At 44.1% G+C, this 21,069-nt stretch overlaps 1 protein-coding gene across 4 annotated transcripts in view; it reads right to left on the bottom strand.

The window, feature by feature from the left end:
* Positions 1 to 11,193: 11,193 nt before the first annotated feature.
* Positions 11,194 to 21,069, bottom strand: part of PRKD1 (protein kinase D1) — a 194,338-nt gene continuing 184,462 nt past the window's right edge. For all 4 annotated transcript variants that reach the window (XM_053284026.1, XM_053284030.1, XM_053284029.1 and 1 more), the window contains 2 exons: positions 16,240 to 16,325; positions 11,194 to 12,216 (listed from right to left, as the gene is read on the bottom strand). In XM_053284026.1, coding sequence (XP_053140001.1) covers positions 11,998 to 12,216; positions 16,240 to 16,325 — 305 coding nt within the window. In that variant the 3' untranslated portion in view covers positions 11,194 to 11,997. The remainder of the gene's footprint in view (positions 12,217 to 16,239; positions 16,326 to 21,069) is intronic.

Raw genomic sequence — 21,069 nt, 5'->3', positions numbered from 1 at the left:
CTGCCTGACAACCTGAAAATAAGATTTTATTTTTTGATACCTGCTATAGAGTTGCCTCCCCATCTGGATATATGCATTGCTTCTTTCATAAGAACTACCTTTGGCATTGAGCATCTGCTACGGACCTTTTCTTCCCATGTTTGCAAATGCTCCATCCTGAAAGCGAAATGAATGGGAAACAAAGTAGATCATTTCAAATAACATTGTAACTGGTAGAAAAAATCATCGCTAAACAACATGGCTGTTATTGAAATCAATGCCATAGCTCACATTAAGTAGGACAGAAACCCAGGTTTGCCTCTGAGCTTGAAATCAACAGGAGACGGCAGCCCATCACAGCATCCCAATGCACGTACTTGTTTGATGCATGCATTTGCAGAAATGTGTTTGTCACAGTTACACTTTTTAGGTGTGACTTAAACTTAAGACATTTTGGATTTATACCTAGAAAATGGCATGTGTGAAATGGTTCTTAGCATATCTGTTCTGCATTCATTAATGTAATGTTCTTGTTCGTGTTTGCAGTTTTAACTACCCGCCGTTTTGATTACTCAAAATATCCTCTCCATTCCTGACCATTTGCTATCTGCTCAGTCCCATCTCTTTGTCTTGCCAAGGTTTCCTGGATATCTTATCATCAGCAAGTTGGAGACAAAGTTTCCACAAAGTCCTATCCAAGCCGTGTTCCCTTCAGCACTTATCTAAGCCAAACATTAACTTCCTTCTCTTCCAGGCATGCAGTTTTGGGCGTCATATCCAATTCTTCCCTCTCATTTTCCCCCACATAACCATCCAGGCGGTTCTCAAGTCTAAGGCAGCTGCATCTACTCCTCTAAAATACTTGATATATTATGCACATTTGCCATTTGGACTATTGCGATCTGCCCTTTTAAAGGTTTTTATCCTTCTAGTCTGTGGTGTGTTCACAGCAACTTTGCTACAATTATCTTCCTTCTTTTTCTAAGTCACTGTACTAGATCCCTGTTGCCATCACTTTGCCAACTAAATGTTGTGGTGTGGTGGGGAGGTAGCAAGTTCTACAGGAATCATTCTTTGCCACATGAAAATATGTCCCTGGGTGCTGAGGAGCCCCCAGGAACATATTTTTAGGCTTCCTAAGGAAGGTGAGGGTGTAAAAAAGTGTGATTTCCCCTCTGCACTAGTACAATGAATTACATAAGAACAGCCCTGCTGGATCGGGCCCAAGGCCCATCTAGTCCAGCATCCTGTTTCATAGAGTGGCCCACCAGATGCCGCTGGAAGCCAACAGGCAGGAGTTGAGGGCATGGCCTCTCTCCTGCTGTTTCTCCACTGCAACTTGTACTCAGAGGCATCCTGCATCTGAGGCTGGAGGTGGCCTATAGCCCTCCGACTCTTAGCCGTTGATAGACCTCTCCTCCATGAAGTTATCCAAACCCCTCTTAAAGCCATCCAGGTTGTTGGCATCACCACATCTTATGGCAGAGAATTCCACAAGTGGATTATGCATTGTGTGAAAAAATACTTCTGTTTGCTGCTCCTAAATTTCCCGGCAATAAATTTCATGGGATCATCCCTGGTTCTAGTGTTATGGGAGAGGGGGGAGAATTTCTCTCTCTCCACTTTCTCCACATAATGCATGATTTTATAGAGCTCTATCATGTCTCCCCGCAGTCATCTTTTTTCTAAACTAAATAGCCCCAGGCGTTGTAGCCTTGCCTCATAAGGAAGGTGCTCCAGGCCCCTGATCATCTTGGTTGCGCTCTTCTGCACCTTTTCCAGTTCTACAATGTCCTTTTTTACATGTGGTGATCAGAATTGTATGCAGTACTCCAGGTCTGGACACACCATAGTTTTGTTTAAGGGTATGATAATATTAGCAGTTTTATTTTCGATCTTGTTCCTAATGATCCTTAGCATGGAATTGGCCTTTTTCACATCTGCCGCACATTGAGTCGACACTTTCAATGAGCTGTCCACCACGACCCCAAGATCCCTCTCCTGATCAGTCACCGATGGCTCAGATCCCATCAATGTATACTTGAAGTTGGGTATTTTCGCCCCAAGGTGCATCACTTTACACTTGCCTACGCTGAACTGCATTTGCCATTTTGTCGCCCACTCCTCTAGTTTGGAGAGATCCTTTTGGAGCTCTTCCCAATCTGTTGTGGATTTCACTACTGTAAAGAGTTTGGTATCATCTGCAAATTTGGCCACCTCACTGCTTACCCCTGCTTCTAGATCACTGATGAATAAATTAAAAAGCACCGGTCCCAGTACAGATCCCTGGGGGACCCCACTTCTTACTTCCCTCCATTGTGAAAACTCTCCATTTATACCTACCCTCTGTTTTCTGTCCTTCAACCAGTTATCAATCCACACATGTACTTGTCCCCTTATCCCATGACTGCTATGTTTTCTCAGGAGTCTTTGAGCAGGAACTTTGTAAAAAGCTTTTTGGAAGTCCAGGTGTACTATGTCAACTGGATAACCTTTATCCACACACATGTTGACACTCTCAAAGAACTCCAAGGGGTTTGTGAGGCAAGATTTACCTTTGCAGAAGCCATGCTGGTTCTTCTAAGTGCTTTACAATTTTATCGTAAAATTGTTGAGAAGTTCTGGTAGGCTGCTCCTTCACAGGGATGTGAATGGAACCAGTTTTCCTGCTTCAGCTTGAATCCATACCTGGCCAGATCGGGCTTGATTGAGCCGGGTCCTGGTCTGGTCATTAAGCTGGCTCACGAGCCGGCTTGAGGGGTGATCTTCTAAAGGGGAATCTGATGAGGATTCCTTTTACAAAGTAAAGGGATTTCCCAAAAGTAAATGGGGGGGGAGGTAAAAGCTAGTCTTTACCTTTTAAAGTGTGGCGGCAGTGGCAATGGTGGCAGTAGGAACAGCAGAGGTAGGGGTTCCTCCAATCTCCCCCCCCCTCAACAGGCCTCCCAATTGACAGCACAGGCTGGCTGTGGCCTGTTTTGGGCCTCTGAGTATGTGCGACCATCATTAGAGTGACCTCCTGTGTGTGCAGAGGCCATTTGTGATTTGTGATGCAAATGGCCTCTGCGCACACATGGAGGTCACTCTAATGGTGGCTGCACATACCTCTTATGCACTCTAGTGGTGGCCCAAAAGAGGCAACAGCAGGGGCGTAGCAAGGTTGGAGTGGGCCCAGAGACAAGGTTTTAAAATGCCCCCCCCCCCACTGAAGCTCAGCTCATGAAGTAAAGAAATCTTAAATGAGGCTGAATAGTGGTAACAAAAAGCATAGTAAAATTTTAAAAAGGTTTTGTAAATTGTGGACGATGCAAGTCATTTAATGGTATTAGAGAAAGACATGCTGTTCTGGTAGCTCCAGGTCTTAACACATCAGTTTCGGAGGATGAATACAACTGAAGGAAGCCCGGGCGGGTGTGTGGCTGGGGGAGTCAGTCATGTGACTTGCCTCTGGGGACCCCCCAAGGCAGTGGGCCCACACACAACTGTCTCCCCTTACCCTATTATAGCCCCTGGGCAACAGCTGGCCTGGGCTGTCATTTGGGCGTCCAGATTGGAGGAGCTCCCGCATCCTCCTCCACTGTCTCTGCCACCATCCCCGCTGTCATTGCATTTTAAAAGGTAAAGACTACCTTTTTCCTCACTCCTCACCCCCTTGTTTACTTTTGGGAAAGCCTTTTACTTGTAAAGGGGAATCCTTGCTGTATTCCCCTTTGAAAGTATACTCCTCAAGCCCCTCAGGCTGGCTTGCGAGCAGCTTTTTCAAGTTTGATTTGGCTCAACCTGAACTCGGACCGGCTTCACTCCTAGTGGGGCCTGGCCAGTTTGAACCTAAGCCTTCAAGCCGAGCTGGCTGAAACTCGAGCCTGGCTTGATTTGAGTCAACTTGCACACCCCTACTCCCTCACTGCACCAGTGCATCCTTGCTTTGTAGGACGATCAGTATGTTCAAGAATGTGCTTCCATTCAGTTAAGAGCTCAGGGTGGGACATAATCTTTTAGGTTAGGTAGGAAGGGTACAGTCCATTTAGGATGTCAAAGTCCATTTAGGATGTCATCTTTAACTATGTCCAGGAGATGATATACTTATTCACCCATGTGCATCATGTACTCTCTTTATGCTTGATGGCTGGCAACTGAATTTGATAACAATGAAGATAGCTGGCAACTGACTCTTTTGAAAAGCTTGAAAATGAGGAGATATCAATGTCCTAGCTATGGTGTTAGATCTGTGATGGCCTATTCACATATTCAAGTCATGATGATGTTACAATAGCTATTCATGTGTGAAGCATTTAGGAAGCTTGGGCAGATCCTGGAATCTCCTAGGGTTGGATTGCTGGCTGGCTGGCAGTGTTTGTGTCTTTGCCAGAAGAGAAGCCTGAGAAGGGGTTTCATTCATTCCAGGTAGGGCCCCAGCTTGTGGGAGGCCCCACATTCCTGAGCTGAGTCAGTTTGACTGCTGGTGTTGAATACAAGACTCGGACCAGAAGAGCTTTGCTCCCAGGAGCTTTCCTAACAGGAGTTTGCAAACAAATAACAAAGGGGTTTAGCAGGAGTTTAGCAGGAGATTGGCGGGGAAAGCTGTGGGGAGACATACAAGGCAAGAATAAAGTGAGTACTACCCAACCTTTTTAATTTTCTTGGAGGACAAAACTAAAAACCATTGATTAGCTGACAACTGTACCCAGTACCTAGCTTAAAATCCCATATACTCTAAATAGCCAATAAAACTAGTTATGAAGGAAGAATGCCAGCAGGGGAGGGGCTGCTTCCCAGTGAATTAAACAGAAGGTCGCATGTATGACTGTCTGCCTGAGGGGCAGAAGTTGTGGGTGTGCTCTTGGCTCTTGGCTCTCAGGGAACAGGTTCGTTCCCTTGAAGCCAAGGTGGCTGACCTGGTGAAGCTCAGGGAGGCAGAGAGGTGTGTGGATGAGACCATCAGGGATGTGGTAGAGGCTTCCCGCTCCCATTCTGATGGCGCTTCTGCTATCATGGAGAATGAGGATCTCAGGGAAGGGGGACATTGGACCGAGGAAGAGTGAAATACCCCCTTAGCAGGGATTCCTTACTTGTGTGATGTGCCCATATCCTGTCTCACAGAGGATACTCCTCCAGGGGGTGGGGGACCCTTAGTAGTGGGTGATTCGATCATTAGCGGCATAAAAAGATGGGCCTGTGACCCGCGTGTAGACCGCACGGTTACTTGCCTGCCTGGTGAGAAGGTTGCGGATGTCACACTGCGTCTAGGTAGGCTGTTGGGCAGTGCTGGGGAGTAGTCAGCTGTCATGGTGCATATTGGCACCAACAATGTTGGGAAATGCAGCCGAGAGGTCCTGTAAGCCAAATTTAGGCTGCTAGGTAGCATACTGAAGTCCAAGACCCCCAGGGTAGCGTTCTCTGAAGTGCTATCTGTTCCACATGCAGAGATAGAGAGACAGGCAGAGCTGAGGGCGGACTCAATGCGTGGATGAGACGGTTGTGCCGGGAGGAGAGGTTTATATTCGTTAGGCACTGGGATACATTTTGGGAAAGAAAAGCCTGTACAAAAGGGATGGGCTCCACTTGAACCAAAATGGAACTAGACTGCTGGTGCTAAAAGTCAAGAAGATTGCAGAGCAGCTTTTAAAATGACACCTGGGGCATTGCCAGTGGAAAAAGGGTGGTATCTGCTTCAGTTGGCAAAATCCCCTAAGGTGTGAGGGTGAACACGTTGTGGATAAACCAGAAGGAAACAGCGTAGAGCCAGGAATTGAGCAGAAGGAAACACAGGACAGCTTGCCAAATAGGCCAAATGATGGTAAGGGGCATAGCACACTCCAGCACCAGGTGAGGGGCCCAGCGTATAGATGTCTGTATACTAATGCCAGAAGCCTCCGAGCTAAGGTGGGTGAGCTGGAGTACTTGGTTACTAACGAAAACTTAGGTATAGTGGGTGTAACAGAGACCTGGTGGAATTGTGAGAACCAGTGGGACATGATTATTCCTGGATATAAACTCTATAGAAGGGACAGGAAGGGGAGGGTTGGGGGAGGAGTTGCGCTGTATATCAAAGAAGGGATAGATTCCAATAAGCTAGAAAACCTAGGTGGCTGTTACTAGGGACGTGCTATCGCCCTCCAGATCAAAATGCTGAGAGTGACCTGGAGTTGGAAAAACAAATAAGAGAAGCATCAAAGAGATACAGGGCAGTAATAATGGGTGACTTCAATTACCCACACATAGACTGGGTAAATTCACATTCAGGTAATGACAGAGAGTCCAAATTTCTAAATGTGCTAAATGACTGTGCCTTAGAACAGCTGGTAGCGGAACCAACCAGAGAGATGGCAACTTTTGATTTAATCCTGTGTGGTTCCCAGGACCTGGTGCAAGATGTCAGAGTTGCAGAACCATTGGGTAGCAGTGACCATAGTGTGATCCAATTCAGCTTATATGAGAGTGGAGAATTGTCAAGGAAGTCCAACACAGATGTGTTGAACTTCAGAAGAGGAAACCTCTCAAATATGAGGGGACTGGTAAGAAAGAAGTTGAAAGGGAAAGTCAGGAGGGTCAAATCATTCCAGAAAGTGTGGAACTTATTTAAAACCACAATACCAGAAGCACAGTTGGAATGTACACCAAGAAGGAGGAAAGGTACCACCAAGTTCAGGAGGTTGCCAGCATGGTTAAGAAGTAGAGTCAGGGAAACTATAAAAGGGAAGAAGACTTCCTTCAGAAAATGGAAGTCCTGCCCAAATGAAGAGAACAGGAAGGAAGATAAACTCTGGCAAAAGAAATGCAAGGAGACAATAAGGGGTGCAAAGAGAGTTTGAGGAGCTAGAAGTGTCAAGGGGAATAACAAAAACTTATTTAAATATGGCAGAAGTAGAAAACCTGCTAGGGAGGCAGTTGGACCCTTAGATGATGAGGGTGTGAGAAAGGGATTATTAAGGAGGATATGGAGATTGCAGAGAAGCTGAATGAGTTCTTTGCATCTGTCTTCATGGCGGAGGATACTGACCATATACCCTCTCGAAAATTGAGTTTTTCAGGTTTAGCGGCTGAGGAACTGGGTAAATTTGAGGTGACAAGGGAAGATACTGTCTTGAAAAGCTAAACATTAACAAATTGCCAGGGTCAGATGGCATCCACCCAAGAGTTCTGAAGGAACTCAAATGTGAAATTGCCGATCTCCTAGCAAAAATATGTAACTTGTCCCTACAATCAGACTCTGTACCAGAAGACTGGAAAGTAGCCAATGTGACTCCAATTTTCAAGAAGGGATACAGGGGGGATCCGGGAAATTACAGGCTGATCAGCTTAACTTATATAAAAAAATGTTATGGTATAAAAATGTTTTAATAAACAAACAAACAAACTTAGGTGCCGGCTAAATTGATAGAAAGCATACTTAAGGACAAAATTGTTAAACATATAGAAGAGCAGGCCTTTTTGAAGGACAACCAGCATGGCTACTCCTAGGGGAAATCTTGCCTTACTAACCTTTTGGAGTTCTTTGAGAATGTCAACAAGCATGTGGATAAAGGTGATCCGGTTGACATAGTATACTTGGACTTTCAAAAAGCTTTTGATAAAGTTCCCCACCAAAGGCTCTAGAGTAAACTTAGCAGTCATGGAATAAGGGGACAGGTTCTTGTGTGGATTTGTAACTAGGAAAGGAAACAGAGAGTAGGAATAAATGGACAGTTTTCACAATGGAGGTAGGTAGGAAGTGGGGTCCCCCAGGGATTGGTACTGGGACCAGTGCTCTTTAACTTGTTTATAAATGATCTAGAAGTTGGAGTATCAGCAAAGTGGCCAAATTTGCAGATGACACTAAACTATTTAGGGTAGTGAAATCCACAACGGATTGTAAGGAACTCCAAAAATCTCTCTCCAAACTGGGGGACTGGGTAACAAAATGGCAAATGCGGTTCAATGTTGGCAAGTGTAAAGTGATGCACATTGGGGCAAAAAACACCAACTTCACATACACGCTGATGGGATCTGAGCTGTCAGTGACTGACCAGGAGAGAGATCTCGCAGTCATGGTCGACAGCTCATTGAAAGTGTAATTTCAGTGTGTAGCAGCTGTGGGGTGAGGGAGCTAGTACATTAGGAGGGGGATTGAAAATAAATATGCTAATATTATAATGCCTTTATACAAATCTATGGTGCGGCCACATCTGGAGTACTGCGTACAGCTGTGGTCATAAGGCAGATATCAGCAACAGCCAATGAAGAGAGTTAGAGATGAGAGCTAGTCTTGTGGTACCAAACATGACTTGTCCCCTTAGCTAAGCAGGGTCCACCCTGGCTGCATATGAGTGGGAGACTTGATGCGTGAGCACTGTAAGATATTCCCCTTAGGGGATGGAGCTGCTCTGGGAAGAGCATCTAGGTTCCAAGTTCCCTCCCTGTCATATCCAAAAGAGGGCTGAGATTCCTGCCTGCAACCTTGGAGAAGCCGCTGCCAGTTTGAGCTAGATGGATCAGTGGTCTGACTTGGTATATGGCAGCTTCCTATGTACCTATGAGGGATGCTGTGCTGAGATTGGATAGGGCCAGTTGCTCTCCTTCTGATAAATATAGAAGAGTCACCACTTTAAATGTTTCTCTTTGCTCAGTTTGCAAGGCTAAACGCATAACCACTAAGGTTAATTCCATACAGAATGCACTGACTTGCTATGAATCAGATTTCATTGAATTTCAGCTCTGAATCTGAAACAAAAGCATTCCAGTTTCCACTGAGTTTAAATACATTTGGTGGCCTTAAGTGAATCATTGGGAATAGTGGTTAGAGTGCTGGACTAGGACCGGGGAGACCCGAGTTCAAATCCCCATTCAGCCATGAAACTAGCTGGGTGACTCTGGGCCAGTCACTTCTCTCTCAGCCTAACCTACTTCACAGGGTTGTTGTGAGGAGAAACTTAAGTATGTAGTACACCGCTCTGGGCTCCTTGGAGGAAGAGCGGGATATAAAATGTAATAAATAAACAAATAAATAAAATTTAATTACCTATCATCATCATTAAGTGATGATCATTAAGTGATGTAATTACTTATTACATCAGTAATTGTGTGAGTCTGATGAGCTAAGTAAAGCACTTTACATATTAGCACCTTGTTGATATGTTAAATATATATTTTTGGAACCAAAGTAATTCTATTAATCTCAACAGAAGTTAAGGTCATTCCCACAACCAGCCCTACCCAAGCTTGGGCAGCCTTACTCGAGTAGGTCTGGTCATGTGGAACCCTGGGTAGCCTGGGTTTTGTACCTGGGCTAATAGTGAGGTAGAAGGGCACAAGCACACATTCTACCCCATTCCTTGGTCACCTGAATGCACAGGCTGCCTACAATCTGAGTGTCCACAGAGGTGGGCAGCAGGAGTGCTCGTCAGCAGGGAAATCCCAAAATGCACTGTGCTTCTCACATGGTGCTTTGAAGAATGCCGGAGGACTTGCTCGTCTGGCTTTGCTGCTCTCTGAAGCACCGCTTGTGTGCCACACGAGCAGCAGAGCTTTCAGGGGAAGGGCAATTGTCTGCAGGGTGGCAGGTAGGAGCCTGCTTCTCCACCAGCCCACCCCCAACAAGGACAACCAGTCATGTGATCGACTTATTTCTGTGTAACTGTGCTTAGGACTGATGAAAGTGGCAGCCAGAATATGGCTGTCCATATTAACTTTCTGGCTAAGACCATCCTTCTTCCCAATGGGACTACCTCCTTAACGTTGGAGGATGCGTATAAACCCATATGGAAGCAAACCCAGCTGTTGAATCTATCATCATTTGGGCTTCTCCCTCCCCACCGACTTTCTCTGGGATACAAGCAGGCCAGAACACTCCTTAAACAGTACATAATGGACGCAGAGCACCAACTGACTTAGGCAGGGCTCCAAACCTCCCAATCACTGAAAGCCTAAGGTACATAGTAACGCCTGCTACATAACTTACACAGATAGAAGCCCCTAACCATAGAACAGCCTTCACTTTGGCTCGCTGCAGTGCGCTCCCTTCGGCTGTGCTACATGGGAGATATAGGAAGAGCCCATTCCTGGAACATCTGTGCCCCTGCAACGCCGGGCAAGTTGACACCACCGAGCATGTCCTCCTTCACTGCTTATTCTACATAGACATCCACAGTATCCTTATTCTCCCACTACTTTACTGGGTTGCCAGGCTGTACAGGCCAGTTCTATGCTTCCCTACAACTTTCGGACTTCAACCCCTTCATAATAGATAATGTTGTTCTGTTCTGTGCCGCAGTGTGCAAAATTAATCAGGAACTGATAGCCAGCAAGAGCTAATCAGGCCCGACACAGCTCGTGCCTGTACTGTGGTCTCTCCAGCTACTTAGTCCTACAGCTTTTACTGTCCTAGCTTTAATTTTAAATTAATTTTAATCATAACTTTATTTATAGCATCTCATAGATCTTTTATAGCAACCTTATCTAAATATTGTTTTTAAATGTTTAAATTGTTTTTAAATGTTTGTTTTAATGGTTTTAAATTTGTTTTTGTATTATTTAAGATGATTGTTTTATTATTTTAAGTTGATTGTTCTAAATTATTGTTCACAGGTTTTGTTGCTGTTGTGGTGTACCTCTGAGAGCCTTTGGACAGGGCAGTATAAAAATGTAATAAATAAATAATAAACAAACGCATTTTAGTCTTATTATAAAATTCAGTCATCACTTTAATTTTAACTAAATTTCCATTTTAATTACATCTCCAGCCTTCAACCTTATAGTTTTGGGCATAGATTGCTTTTAATGCTACAACTGTTAATTTCACAATCTCTATGTTTCTACCTTCTGCTGGTCAAAACCAAAATAAAGATATTGACTGATTGGTGCATTGTGGGATGTCAGAGGACTTCCCCCTCCGGCTCTACTTGTGTGCTGTATGAGCGGCAGTTTTCAGGGGAAGGGTGATCATCTTCAGGGAGGAGCCTGCCCACCCCGCCCGCAAACAAGGATGACCAGTCATGTGAACAACTTTACTATTTCGATGTAACTGTGCTTAGGACAGCAATCTAAGGCTGCAGTTCTAAAGATAGTTAATCTGTGAGCCTGAAACATTTTTCTCTTATTCAGATATATGTGGCATGAGACTGCTGCTAACTGTATTTAGAATCACAGCATCATATCAGTGTGAAAAGAACTGATACTTATTATTTGACAGAAGCTCCGGCAACTCTGAAGTATGGTAAAGTAATTCAACACCAAAAATGTACTTTCAACAGAATTGTATTCAAAACATACATAAAGGCAACATGTTGTTCAGCTTCTAAATGTACATGTTACAGCAGAATGTTATAAGAAAAAAAGGAATCCATACCCACATATACTGCAATTTACATTACTAAGGCATTTAGGCATAAAAACAGGTTGCACCACGACTGGGCAACATGACTGGATGTATGTATCTACATAAATGCACATATTGATGGGAAATGGAATCTAAAACTGTCCAATGCTGTGTATTGTTTTTACATTTTCTTTTCATGCTTTCTTGCATCAGCATCTCAATACATTGTTCCACAGCAAAATAAGACAAAGCAAAATAGAAATTCCCAACTTTATCCAAAATGTTAAAGGTTGTTCACAGAACAGCAGTAGTAATCTACTCTTCAAGAGTTTGCAAACGGTTACAATACTAATGGTGCACACAAACCCAGAGATCTGCCTGGAGATGTTCCCTCTTACTCAATGAGGCTTGAGTAAGAGAAATGCTTGTCTGAAAAGGCACAGTGGAAACAGGTTTGAATGCTCAGAGTACAACAGGAATCATCCACAACAACAGGTTGAGTGTTTCTGGGAACTTTTTTGTTAATATAACACAGTTGCTCACACAAAATAAAAATGCTTCTGTTGATTTGTCTTGGCAACTCCAATACATCAATGGTGGTAACAGTGTAACAGCTTTGTTCCCATCTGACAGAAAATAATGGCAGTTCTGCAAAGCAAATGTTAAACATGACCGTATGTATTTATTAGTTCCACAGTGTTTTGACAGATTACAAGGGCTGCAATTTAAAGGATGCTGACACGCTCACTTAGGGCTTTCATCTCTGCTTCCTCTGGCTCAGGATTTTCACTGCGGTTAGCACTTGGACTGATAAGGTGTGCTGGATACTGCAAGCCATTTTCTCCTGCGTAGTGTTCCCACCGGGAATCATCACTTTCATGAGTGATGTACCGTTCTCCTGTTTTACATTCAAGCTCTCTTAAATCGAGCCACGTCTGATAGTCCTGCAGGAGAAAATCTGTTTTATTTTGTGTGCGCGCACACACACACACATTAGAACAGACAGTATCATGAACACTTGCTTCTTTGTTCATATTCTGATGAGATTAAGATGGTATGATGAGCATCCCAAGTTATTTTTTAAAGACCCAGGTGCACTCCTGAAGGTAACATCTTGATCTGAAGTGTCATACAAATGTAATACAAACACATCCATCTATCTTCACAATAAAAATACATTTTAAAGCCAGACTTCTGAACTATGTCTGGAGGTCATGGGTCTCCTTATGAAAGGTTATTTATTTCTTATTTATTCAAAGTAATTCTTTCCACCACACTTTCTGCTAAAATACCTAATAGCTTACTATTAAAACAATAAAATAAGAATAAAGCCTAGAAAATAAACCCAATAATACACAGAAAACCAGAGTAGCAACAAACAACTAAGAAGCAGGTTAAAATAATTAAAGTTGGATATGTTTTAAAACATGGGTGCACATGATGGACTGAGTCTTGTGTCTGAGATAATAATGAAGATGCCAAGCAAACTTGTTTGAGGAGAACATTCCACAGCTGGGGCACCATCATGGAAAACGTCCTCTTTATGGTAGCCAGTAGGGATGTGCACAGAACCGGTTTCGTGCACTCTCGGGAGGTGGGGGGCTGTTGCTTTCAGGCACGGGGTGGGTATCCTTACCTCCCCCACTGCGTATCCCTGCCAGTGCTACTGCCAAAACCATTGTTGCGGGGTGGCTGAGTACCTTCTTGCTGCCCTGGTCAGCGTAATACTGGAAGTGGCCGGTGCAGGATGACTGGGATGGCAAGAAGTTACTCAGCTGCCCTGCGTCAGTAGCTTTAGCAGCAGGACTGGCAGCAGAAATGTGGTGGGGGTGGTAAGGACACTCTCCCCATGCCTTAAGGCAACCATGCCCGCTCCCAAACCAGCTTGGACTCTGGCATTTCAAACCAGTTCGGCACTCCAGAAAAGGAGCACCAAACCGGTTCCGTGCACATCCCTAGTGGCCACATGCCTAACCTGAGATGGGAGTACTCAGAGAAGGGCCTCAGTCAAACATCTTAATTGAGGTGTAGGTTTAAATGGCAGCAGGCCATCCTTCAGGTCCCTTGGTCCTAGGCTGCATAGATCAAAATTGGCACTTTGAACTATGCCTTTGAGCAAACCGGAAGCCAATGAATACCTTTCTGCTTATCTGAAATATGCATGGGCCAACATGACGGGCAGCTGCACAACAACATGTGACCGGCTGTGGCTGCTAGGGAGCTGCTGGAGCTGCTGTGCGACTTGAAAGGCAGCCCCAATAGTGTGGTGTGACAGGGCTGCTTCCAGGCAGTCACTTCCAGCACTACTGGAAGACTGCCCAGAAGTGGTCTGAAGTCACTCTGCAGCAGCCCCGCTGCATTACATGACTTTCAAGTCTGCCTTTCAAGTTGCCATTATGAACCCATTATGTCAGCCAGTATATTTTCATTCTCACTTTACATTTAACCAACTTTTGCTACAGTGTTCATATGTGCATGTATCCTGAGTGTATCTCGGAAAAATCATTTTAGAAGCAACATCCATTCACAGGAGCAAGCACTAGAGCTTTTCACAACATTGTTTCTCAGTACTGAAGCTGCTTAAATTTCATCTTGAAACTGCTAATGTGCTCTAAAGTACTGAGTAAAAATTATGCTACTGGTTGAGACATTATGCTGTGGCTATGAATGCCATGGTATAAATTATGAAATGTGAAGGAACCTTTCCTCATAAATCCTCATAAATCACAATACCTCTTGCTCTGTGCTTCATCCCAACCTCCATGCCAGTGCACAACAAATTGCCATCTGTGATAAGCAGGGCTAGCATGAAGATGCTGTACACAACAGGCAGATGCACAGAGTAAAAGCCTCTCAAATCTTATGGCAGTCTATGGATGTATCCACAGCACCATTAGTCCAACGCATAATCAACTTGTGGAATTCTCTGCCACAAGATGTGGTGACAGCCAACAACCTGGATGGCTTTAAGAGGGGCTTGGATAACTTCATGGAGGAAAGGTCTATCAGTGGCTACTAGTCGAAGGGCCACCTCCAGCCTCAAAGGCAGGCTGCCTCTGAGTACCAGTTGCAGGGGAGTAATAGCAGGAGAGAAGGCATGCCCTCAACTCCTGCCTGTAGGCTTCCAGCGGCATCTGGTGGGCCACTATGTGAAACAGGATGCTGGACTATAGGCCTTGGGCCCAATCCAGCAGGGCTGTTCTTATGTTCTGTTTTGTTGTCTCCAGTTCTATTATCATTGTTGTTTATATAGTGCATTTAAGTTTTTAAAAAGTTCTCAAAGTAGTTTACATACACTGAGGTGAGGCAAAATGTAACTGGGGAGAGGGCTTTCTCAGCTGCAATGCCCTATTTGTGGAATGTCTCCTCAGAGCGCCACACTGGGCATCTATGCGGTTGGCTTTAAGGCACTAGGTGAAGACCTTTTCATCTAGACAGTTTTCCAGACGTTTAATCTGTTATTTAATGAAATGCATGGTTTTAGTTGTAATTGTAAGCTTCCCTGTAGAACATTTTAGCAGAAAGTGTGTGTAGAGAGAAATTTTTGGAGTTAGAAAGAAATAGATGAATATCCCATAAGAAAAGAGTCAATAATTCCAAACATGGTTCTGGACACAAATTGTTTTCCCTGATACTGTTTTATACTCCCTGGTTCAGATTAATACGAGCTTCTTCACATGATACCATCAGGGCCATGTAAAGTACATGCCCGCCTTGATCACTGCCTTGTCATGGGAGGTGGATATGCCAACATGATCTCGGCATGTGCTTTAATTGCATGAGGGGGTGGTCATAGAAATCCCCCCTCTACACACACTCCAAAAGCTACAGGGCTTGGGAGTGTATAAAGAGGGGTGATTCAGATGAACACTCCTCCCACGCAATTAAAGGGTGCCCTGCAGTGATATCAGGGCCGATGTGTTCTAAGCACATCCCCACTTAGGTTGTGCATTGGGGTCGGTGTTCATGTGAACTGGCCTTTCTTGTTGGTTTGTTATTGTAATTGTTTTGTTGTTCATTGCTGTTTTAGATTTCATTTTGTAAGCCCTCTTCAACGTTCTCACATTGAAGAGTGGATTATACAGTATATTCGAATAAATAAATAAATACAGTTCATTAAATGCTACACCTGGATTTGGGGTTACCACCATGAGGATACTTTCAGACTTATTAATTATTATTATTATTATTATTATTATTATTATTAACAACAACTACTACTACTACTACTACTACTACTTTACATCTTGGATGCTATTCTTGCTTTATATACTGCCCTGAATCTGTGGATTGGGCGGTATATTAAATCTTTTAAAAACAAACAAACAAACATGGGGCTGTAACATTAAATTGGCCTTTTACCTATTGGTAAAATATTTTACCTTTTACCTGGTTGTGTGAATTGGCTATTCACAAGACAGGAGGCAGGGAGGGCAGGCAGGTGGTGGGGAAGGCTGTGCTGTAATTACTGCCCCACTCCCACCCAAATGATCTCTTTGTCCACTTGGCCACGTGGCTCAGCCACACATACTATGAACTACACTCCCAGGCGGGAGCTGTGCAGCTTGCCAGAGGCCGGTACAATTCTGGGAATCCCCCAAGGCACACGAGCCAAGCATGGTGCATTGGGAGATTCCCTCAGCAGATGGGCATTCTAGATGGTCATCTCTGTATCTGCTCAGACTGCAAGCAGCCCGCACAAACACACGATCCCAGTGCCGGGGTTAAGAACTTAGCTAAGAGCCAGGGCAAAAAGCAGGGTTTGGCTGGGCGATCCTGGCACCCCACATGAGCACCTTAATCCAGGCTAGACTGCCCTAGCCTGGATTAAGCTTCTCATGAGAACAGTCTCACTGACTTCCAAGTAAATGTTCTTTTGACTGGAACACTAGTCACAAAAATGTTGCCTGTTTGGCATCTGATTACAAGCACACAGAAGGTGAAAGGCATGAAATTTTCAGCATTACCTGTAGCCATGGGTGGCTTAATGTCTTGTCTACACTGTAGCGCTTTCTCATTTTCACTTGCAGCAAATTATTTATGAGATCAATAGCTGGAGAAAAATATAATTTCAGAAAACGTCACTCTCAAATACTGGCTTGAACCTCCATGTGGTAACAGTACAGAGTCAGCAACAAAAACAAAACTGCGAGACAGAACTAATCACTCTCTGTTCATGATATCGACACCTCTTAATTGAATTGAATTATTTTTATCACATTATTAGTTGGAACATAGATATTGTGTATGCATACTGTGTAAGCATATGTATACACAATATTGTGTATGCATATGTATACACAATATACAATATATATGTATAGACACAATATAGAGAATAAAGTAAAAAATTAATACAACAGAAAACTCAGATGATGATGTATACAGGTGAATAAAAACATACAACTATTTCAGTAGTCTGCCATTTGATATGCAATAATGTTATGGACAGATTTGTATGCTGTACAGTAGGCCTGTGCACCACCAGAAATATTGGATCAATATTGCTCTGATAAGGATATGCAAAAAAAATTACCAGGGAGGCTGATGAGGCCTCTCCGACACTATTGGTTTCCCTGACACTATTAAGAGACTTTCTCTCTGAGCTGGCTCTCAGCCTGGTTTTAAAGCACTTGGGCAAGACAACCCCCCAGGAAGCCCCCACTGGGCTAGTGGGGGTTTCCTGGGGGCTTACTTTTGCCCCATCCCCCAATTTTGGGGTGCAGTCCTGTAGAAGAGAAATGATTTCTCTAAAAAAGGTATAGCCATAAGTTAAGGAAGCTTAGGAAAAATTCTGAGCAGACGGAGAAAACCGTATGAGTTAGAAAGTTAGGTCTGGGTAAGTTTTTTCCCCTGTTCTATTTCATAAGGAAGCTGACAGTAACTGCTGTCATAAATATGTTTTTATTTTCTGACAGAATATGTTCAGTGTAATATGTTATGTATAAAATATATATTCTAGTAGTAAAATAAATAGTATTAGAATATATTTGTATAAAACTGCCAGAAAATGAACCATTTATGCTATGAAAGAAATAGTAAAGCCTGCTTATTTGTTTTAAACTGGTGTAGAGTTCCAGTTTGTCAAACCCTTGTCCCACCTAGAGCCACACCATACTACCAAAAGAGTTACCTCGTAGCAAAGGCAGAAAGCTACAAAGAGACAAAGGAAAGGAAAGGTTGTGCCGTTGAGTCAGTGTCGACTCCTGGTGACCACAGAGCAATGTGGTTTTCCTGGTAGATTACAGGAGGGGGTTCTAACAGAGTGCTAAAGGAGAAGCATAGTTGCCAAGGTGAGGCTGCATGTAAACTTTGGGTTTTCCCCCTGACAAGCAGTCAGGATAGTGACAGCAAGGAGTTAATTGGTCCTTAAGAGAAATTTTCCAGTGTCCAGATTTCCTACCCTCCTCCGTGAGACAGGGTTGTTTACCCAGTCAAACAACAGTGTGCCAAGAGAAGCAGGGGTTCCAGAAGCCAGGAGAACCCCAGTAATTACCTTTCAGAAGTTGGGATGGACTCAGAGAGGCAGGCAACAGCTGCTACCAGCTCCACAGCTGCCGACCTCTGTAGAAATGCTAGTGAAGGGGGTGGAGTTGGAAAACAAGTCTAGGGGTGGGTCCGGACAGGTAACAAGTCCGGAGGCCGGACGAGGCCGGGTAGACCGGGCCTCTGACCACCGGAGGCCCGGTCCACCCAGCCTTGTCCCGGCGGGTAGACCGGGCCTCCGGCGGTCGGAGGCCTGGTCTACCCGTCGCGTCGACGTGAAGCTCGCGCGCCACGCCACGTGCACGTGCGCAGAAGGCTTGTTACAGCCTTTTGAATTGCGGAGCAAGAAGGGGCGGCGGGGAGGTATCCTGCCGCCCCAATTTCTACAATAACTACGGGCGCTGGAGGAGGCAAAGCGGCGGGAGGGGTAAGTAAACCCTCCCCGGCCTTAAAGGGACCCCCTCCACAGTGCTGGACCGCAGGTGTGCGGTTCCGTGCACACCCCTAAACAAGTCCCCTTTGGAAGCCAGGGATTGGGTGGCCAATCCACTTGCCTAGCCAGGAAAGAAGGAGCAAGCTGGAAGGGAGGAGAAGTGTCCTAAATGTAGGGCTTTATTTAAGGCAGGGGCTGCCAAAGATGAGACGATCAGCAGGGATGGGGTTTGTTGGTCTGGTGGACTCCCGGAGAGGAGCTCAGACTTTTGGCTCCCGCTGATAGGTGAAGGAGTGGAGTGACGATACTCCCCTCCTACCCCCAACTCTGAGGCAATGCCCATGCCTATAATTTAGTGTGAGAGGTTGGGAAGGTTAATTAAAGAATTCCTCCTCCCTAAACATGGACACCCAGTAAAAGGGAGAATAGGGCCAGCTGGTCACCACATATGTTGGCCGCAGTGGTGGAACAGAAGGAAAAAAAATATCAAAAAGAATAAAATCATAGAGTTAGAGTGGTTTTGAAATTTTTAAAAAGCACAAATTATCTAGCATGAAGGGTGTGTTTGTTTTTTAAGCAGGATCGAAATCACAGACTGACATCCAGACTAACAACACACCAGTTCTATGGGAGCAGCATTAATGTTTCTGAAGAGTTCAATTAACTCAGCTCCACCACTCATGCAGTGGAGGGTGAGATTTTGACAACCTGCTCATCCCTTAGAAGTGCTTTGTGCTGCCCAAAATATGTCCCTGAGGTTAGCCATTAGGGACATATTTTCTGGTGGCATAGAGTGCTTCCAGGGGAAGGTGGGGTCTAAAATTCCCCTCCCCACCCATGCAAGCATTGGTGCAGCATTAGTTTGGAACTCTTCAGAAGCACTGGTGCTACACTGGTGCTTCTCTTATAGCATCAGTGCTTCATTAGTCTGGGTGTTTGCCTGCCACAAAATTTATGGGTTTTAGATTAGAGTTGGGAGAAGAAAAGAGTAAGGCTGAATATATGTTTATGAATAAGGCAACCTTAACTGAAATGCAGAGCTACAGATCTTTCATTTGAAAGAAAGGCAGTAGAAGAGTTGCAAGTATTTTTGATTCAGTGCTAAGTTATAGCTGCAAATAAAAGTGTCTTATTAAACTCCAGTAATCCAGGACCAGACTATACTGAAGTACTAAAAAAACAAAATTGTCTGAAAGAGATAGAATTATGAGATGGGGTTTTATCAAACTTTTCTACCAATTGCTCTCTAACCAAACCCACAGACCAATTTCTACATGTCATAGTGAAGTGAGGTAGAAATTGAGGCTTGCTAATGGAGGGGGGGAAATTCTCAATGAACTGTGGCGCACAGTCGTTTGCATGTACAACCAGTATCTTCCTGGAGGGGATGCACTTATTATTTCTCAATTGCAACTTTTCATAGCCAAATGTAAAATACCATTGGAAATAGCAGTTCCAAGAATATGTTTCCAACATCTTGATGTTCTACACTATGCATGATTTTGAGTCAAGGTTCTCAATGTAACTAGTGCATCCAGTGCTAAGGAAACAAGTAAGATTTTGAAGATACTAGAAGGAGAAGAGAGGTTTTTAGAATAGAAATCACTATGATAACTTAATTATGACGTTTGTAATGCTCAGGTATAGTTTCACAGTCTCATATGTTACATATTTTTTCTTTGTTTTGCTAACCTCTGCATTCCAGCTTCTAAACATGCATGCTGCTGCTTGGCAATAACAAAGTATACATCTATTAAAGGAGGACCAAAAACTGGCGAGAGCTACAAATTTGATGTACAGGTGAACCCTGTTATTCAGGGGGGTTCTGTTCTCTACCGGAACCATGGATATTGGAACTGTGGATAGTGGGGCATTGTGGCAATAGAAATGGGGAGGGGCTAAGTTATTGGAGGCTGAAAAAAGGGGGGAAATGGGGGGAAATGGAAACGAATGAGCCCTACCATGCTCCGCAGGTCTTCAGCCTTCCAAGAATTCCCCCCAATTCCTGAACTGGTCATTTGTCCATGAAAAAATGTGGAATTTTTTTGGTAAGAACTACAAAATGGCTCCTAGTTCCGAAATGGTAGCTGCAATGACCCCAGAGGTCATTTCTGGCCACCCCGACATCACAGATACATGGAACTTAACCCTTTGTGTTCCACGTATGCCGAGGTTGGGTGCCAATTTTAGGACCACAGATACACAGAACCACACACAATGGTACCGTGTATAGCGAGGTCCATCTGTACCTTAAATTATTCTCTCTGTTCAATGGACAATCAATTTTGCTGTATAAAGTTTGGAGCTCTATTACATGGTATTTTAACTCTCTTCAAACCCCATTTGACATCTTGTGCCTGCAAAACATCATTTTTTTCAAAGAAAAAAGGCTGATTCAATTGCACTTTGCAGGCCAGCAATATTATAGAAAAAATGATGCAGGCTATGGGTCAGTTTAGACAATGCTGCCCCGTCCATGTAATTAAGAAGGGGACATATAAGAGACATCGTCTGTGGACATCCCAAGCTCCTTCTAGCACATCCCTTTATTCAGTGCAAGAGTGTGTGTGTGTTCATCTGAATGGCCCCTCTACATGCACTCCAAATACTTATTTAAAAGGGTATTTGGAGCATGTGTCTTTGTCTCTCCACACCGGGCCAACTGATGTTACAGTGTGCATTATTGCATCACCATAAATTAGCTCTGTAAAAACAGGGTAGATCAACACAGAAAATACTGGGCTACCACAATCTGATGTCGCCATCTGGATTCTCCATAGAAAGTGAGTGAATGAAGGATGGCAATTCCTGAAAACAGGGTTTGTGTGGAAGCAACCTAAATAATAAAATGAGCAAGGATGGCATGTCCATCACCATA

Source organism: Hemicordylus capensis, chromosome 1 (genome assembly GCF_027244095.1).
Source record: "Hemicordylus capensis ecotype Gifberg chromosome 1, rHemCap1.1.pri, whole genome shotgun sequence".
NCBI classification, from domain to species: domain Eukaryota; kingdom Metazoa; phylum Chordata; class Lepidosauria; order Squamata; family Cordylidae; genus Hemicordylus; species Hemicordylus capensis.
Note: the sequence above shows the minus strand (reverse complement) of the source record. Positions and strands in the feature narration are given on the sequence as shown.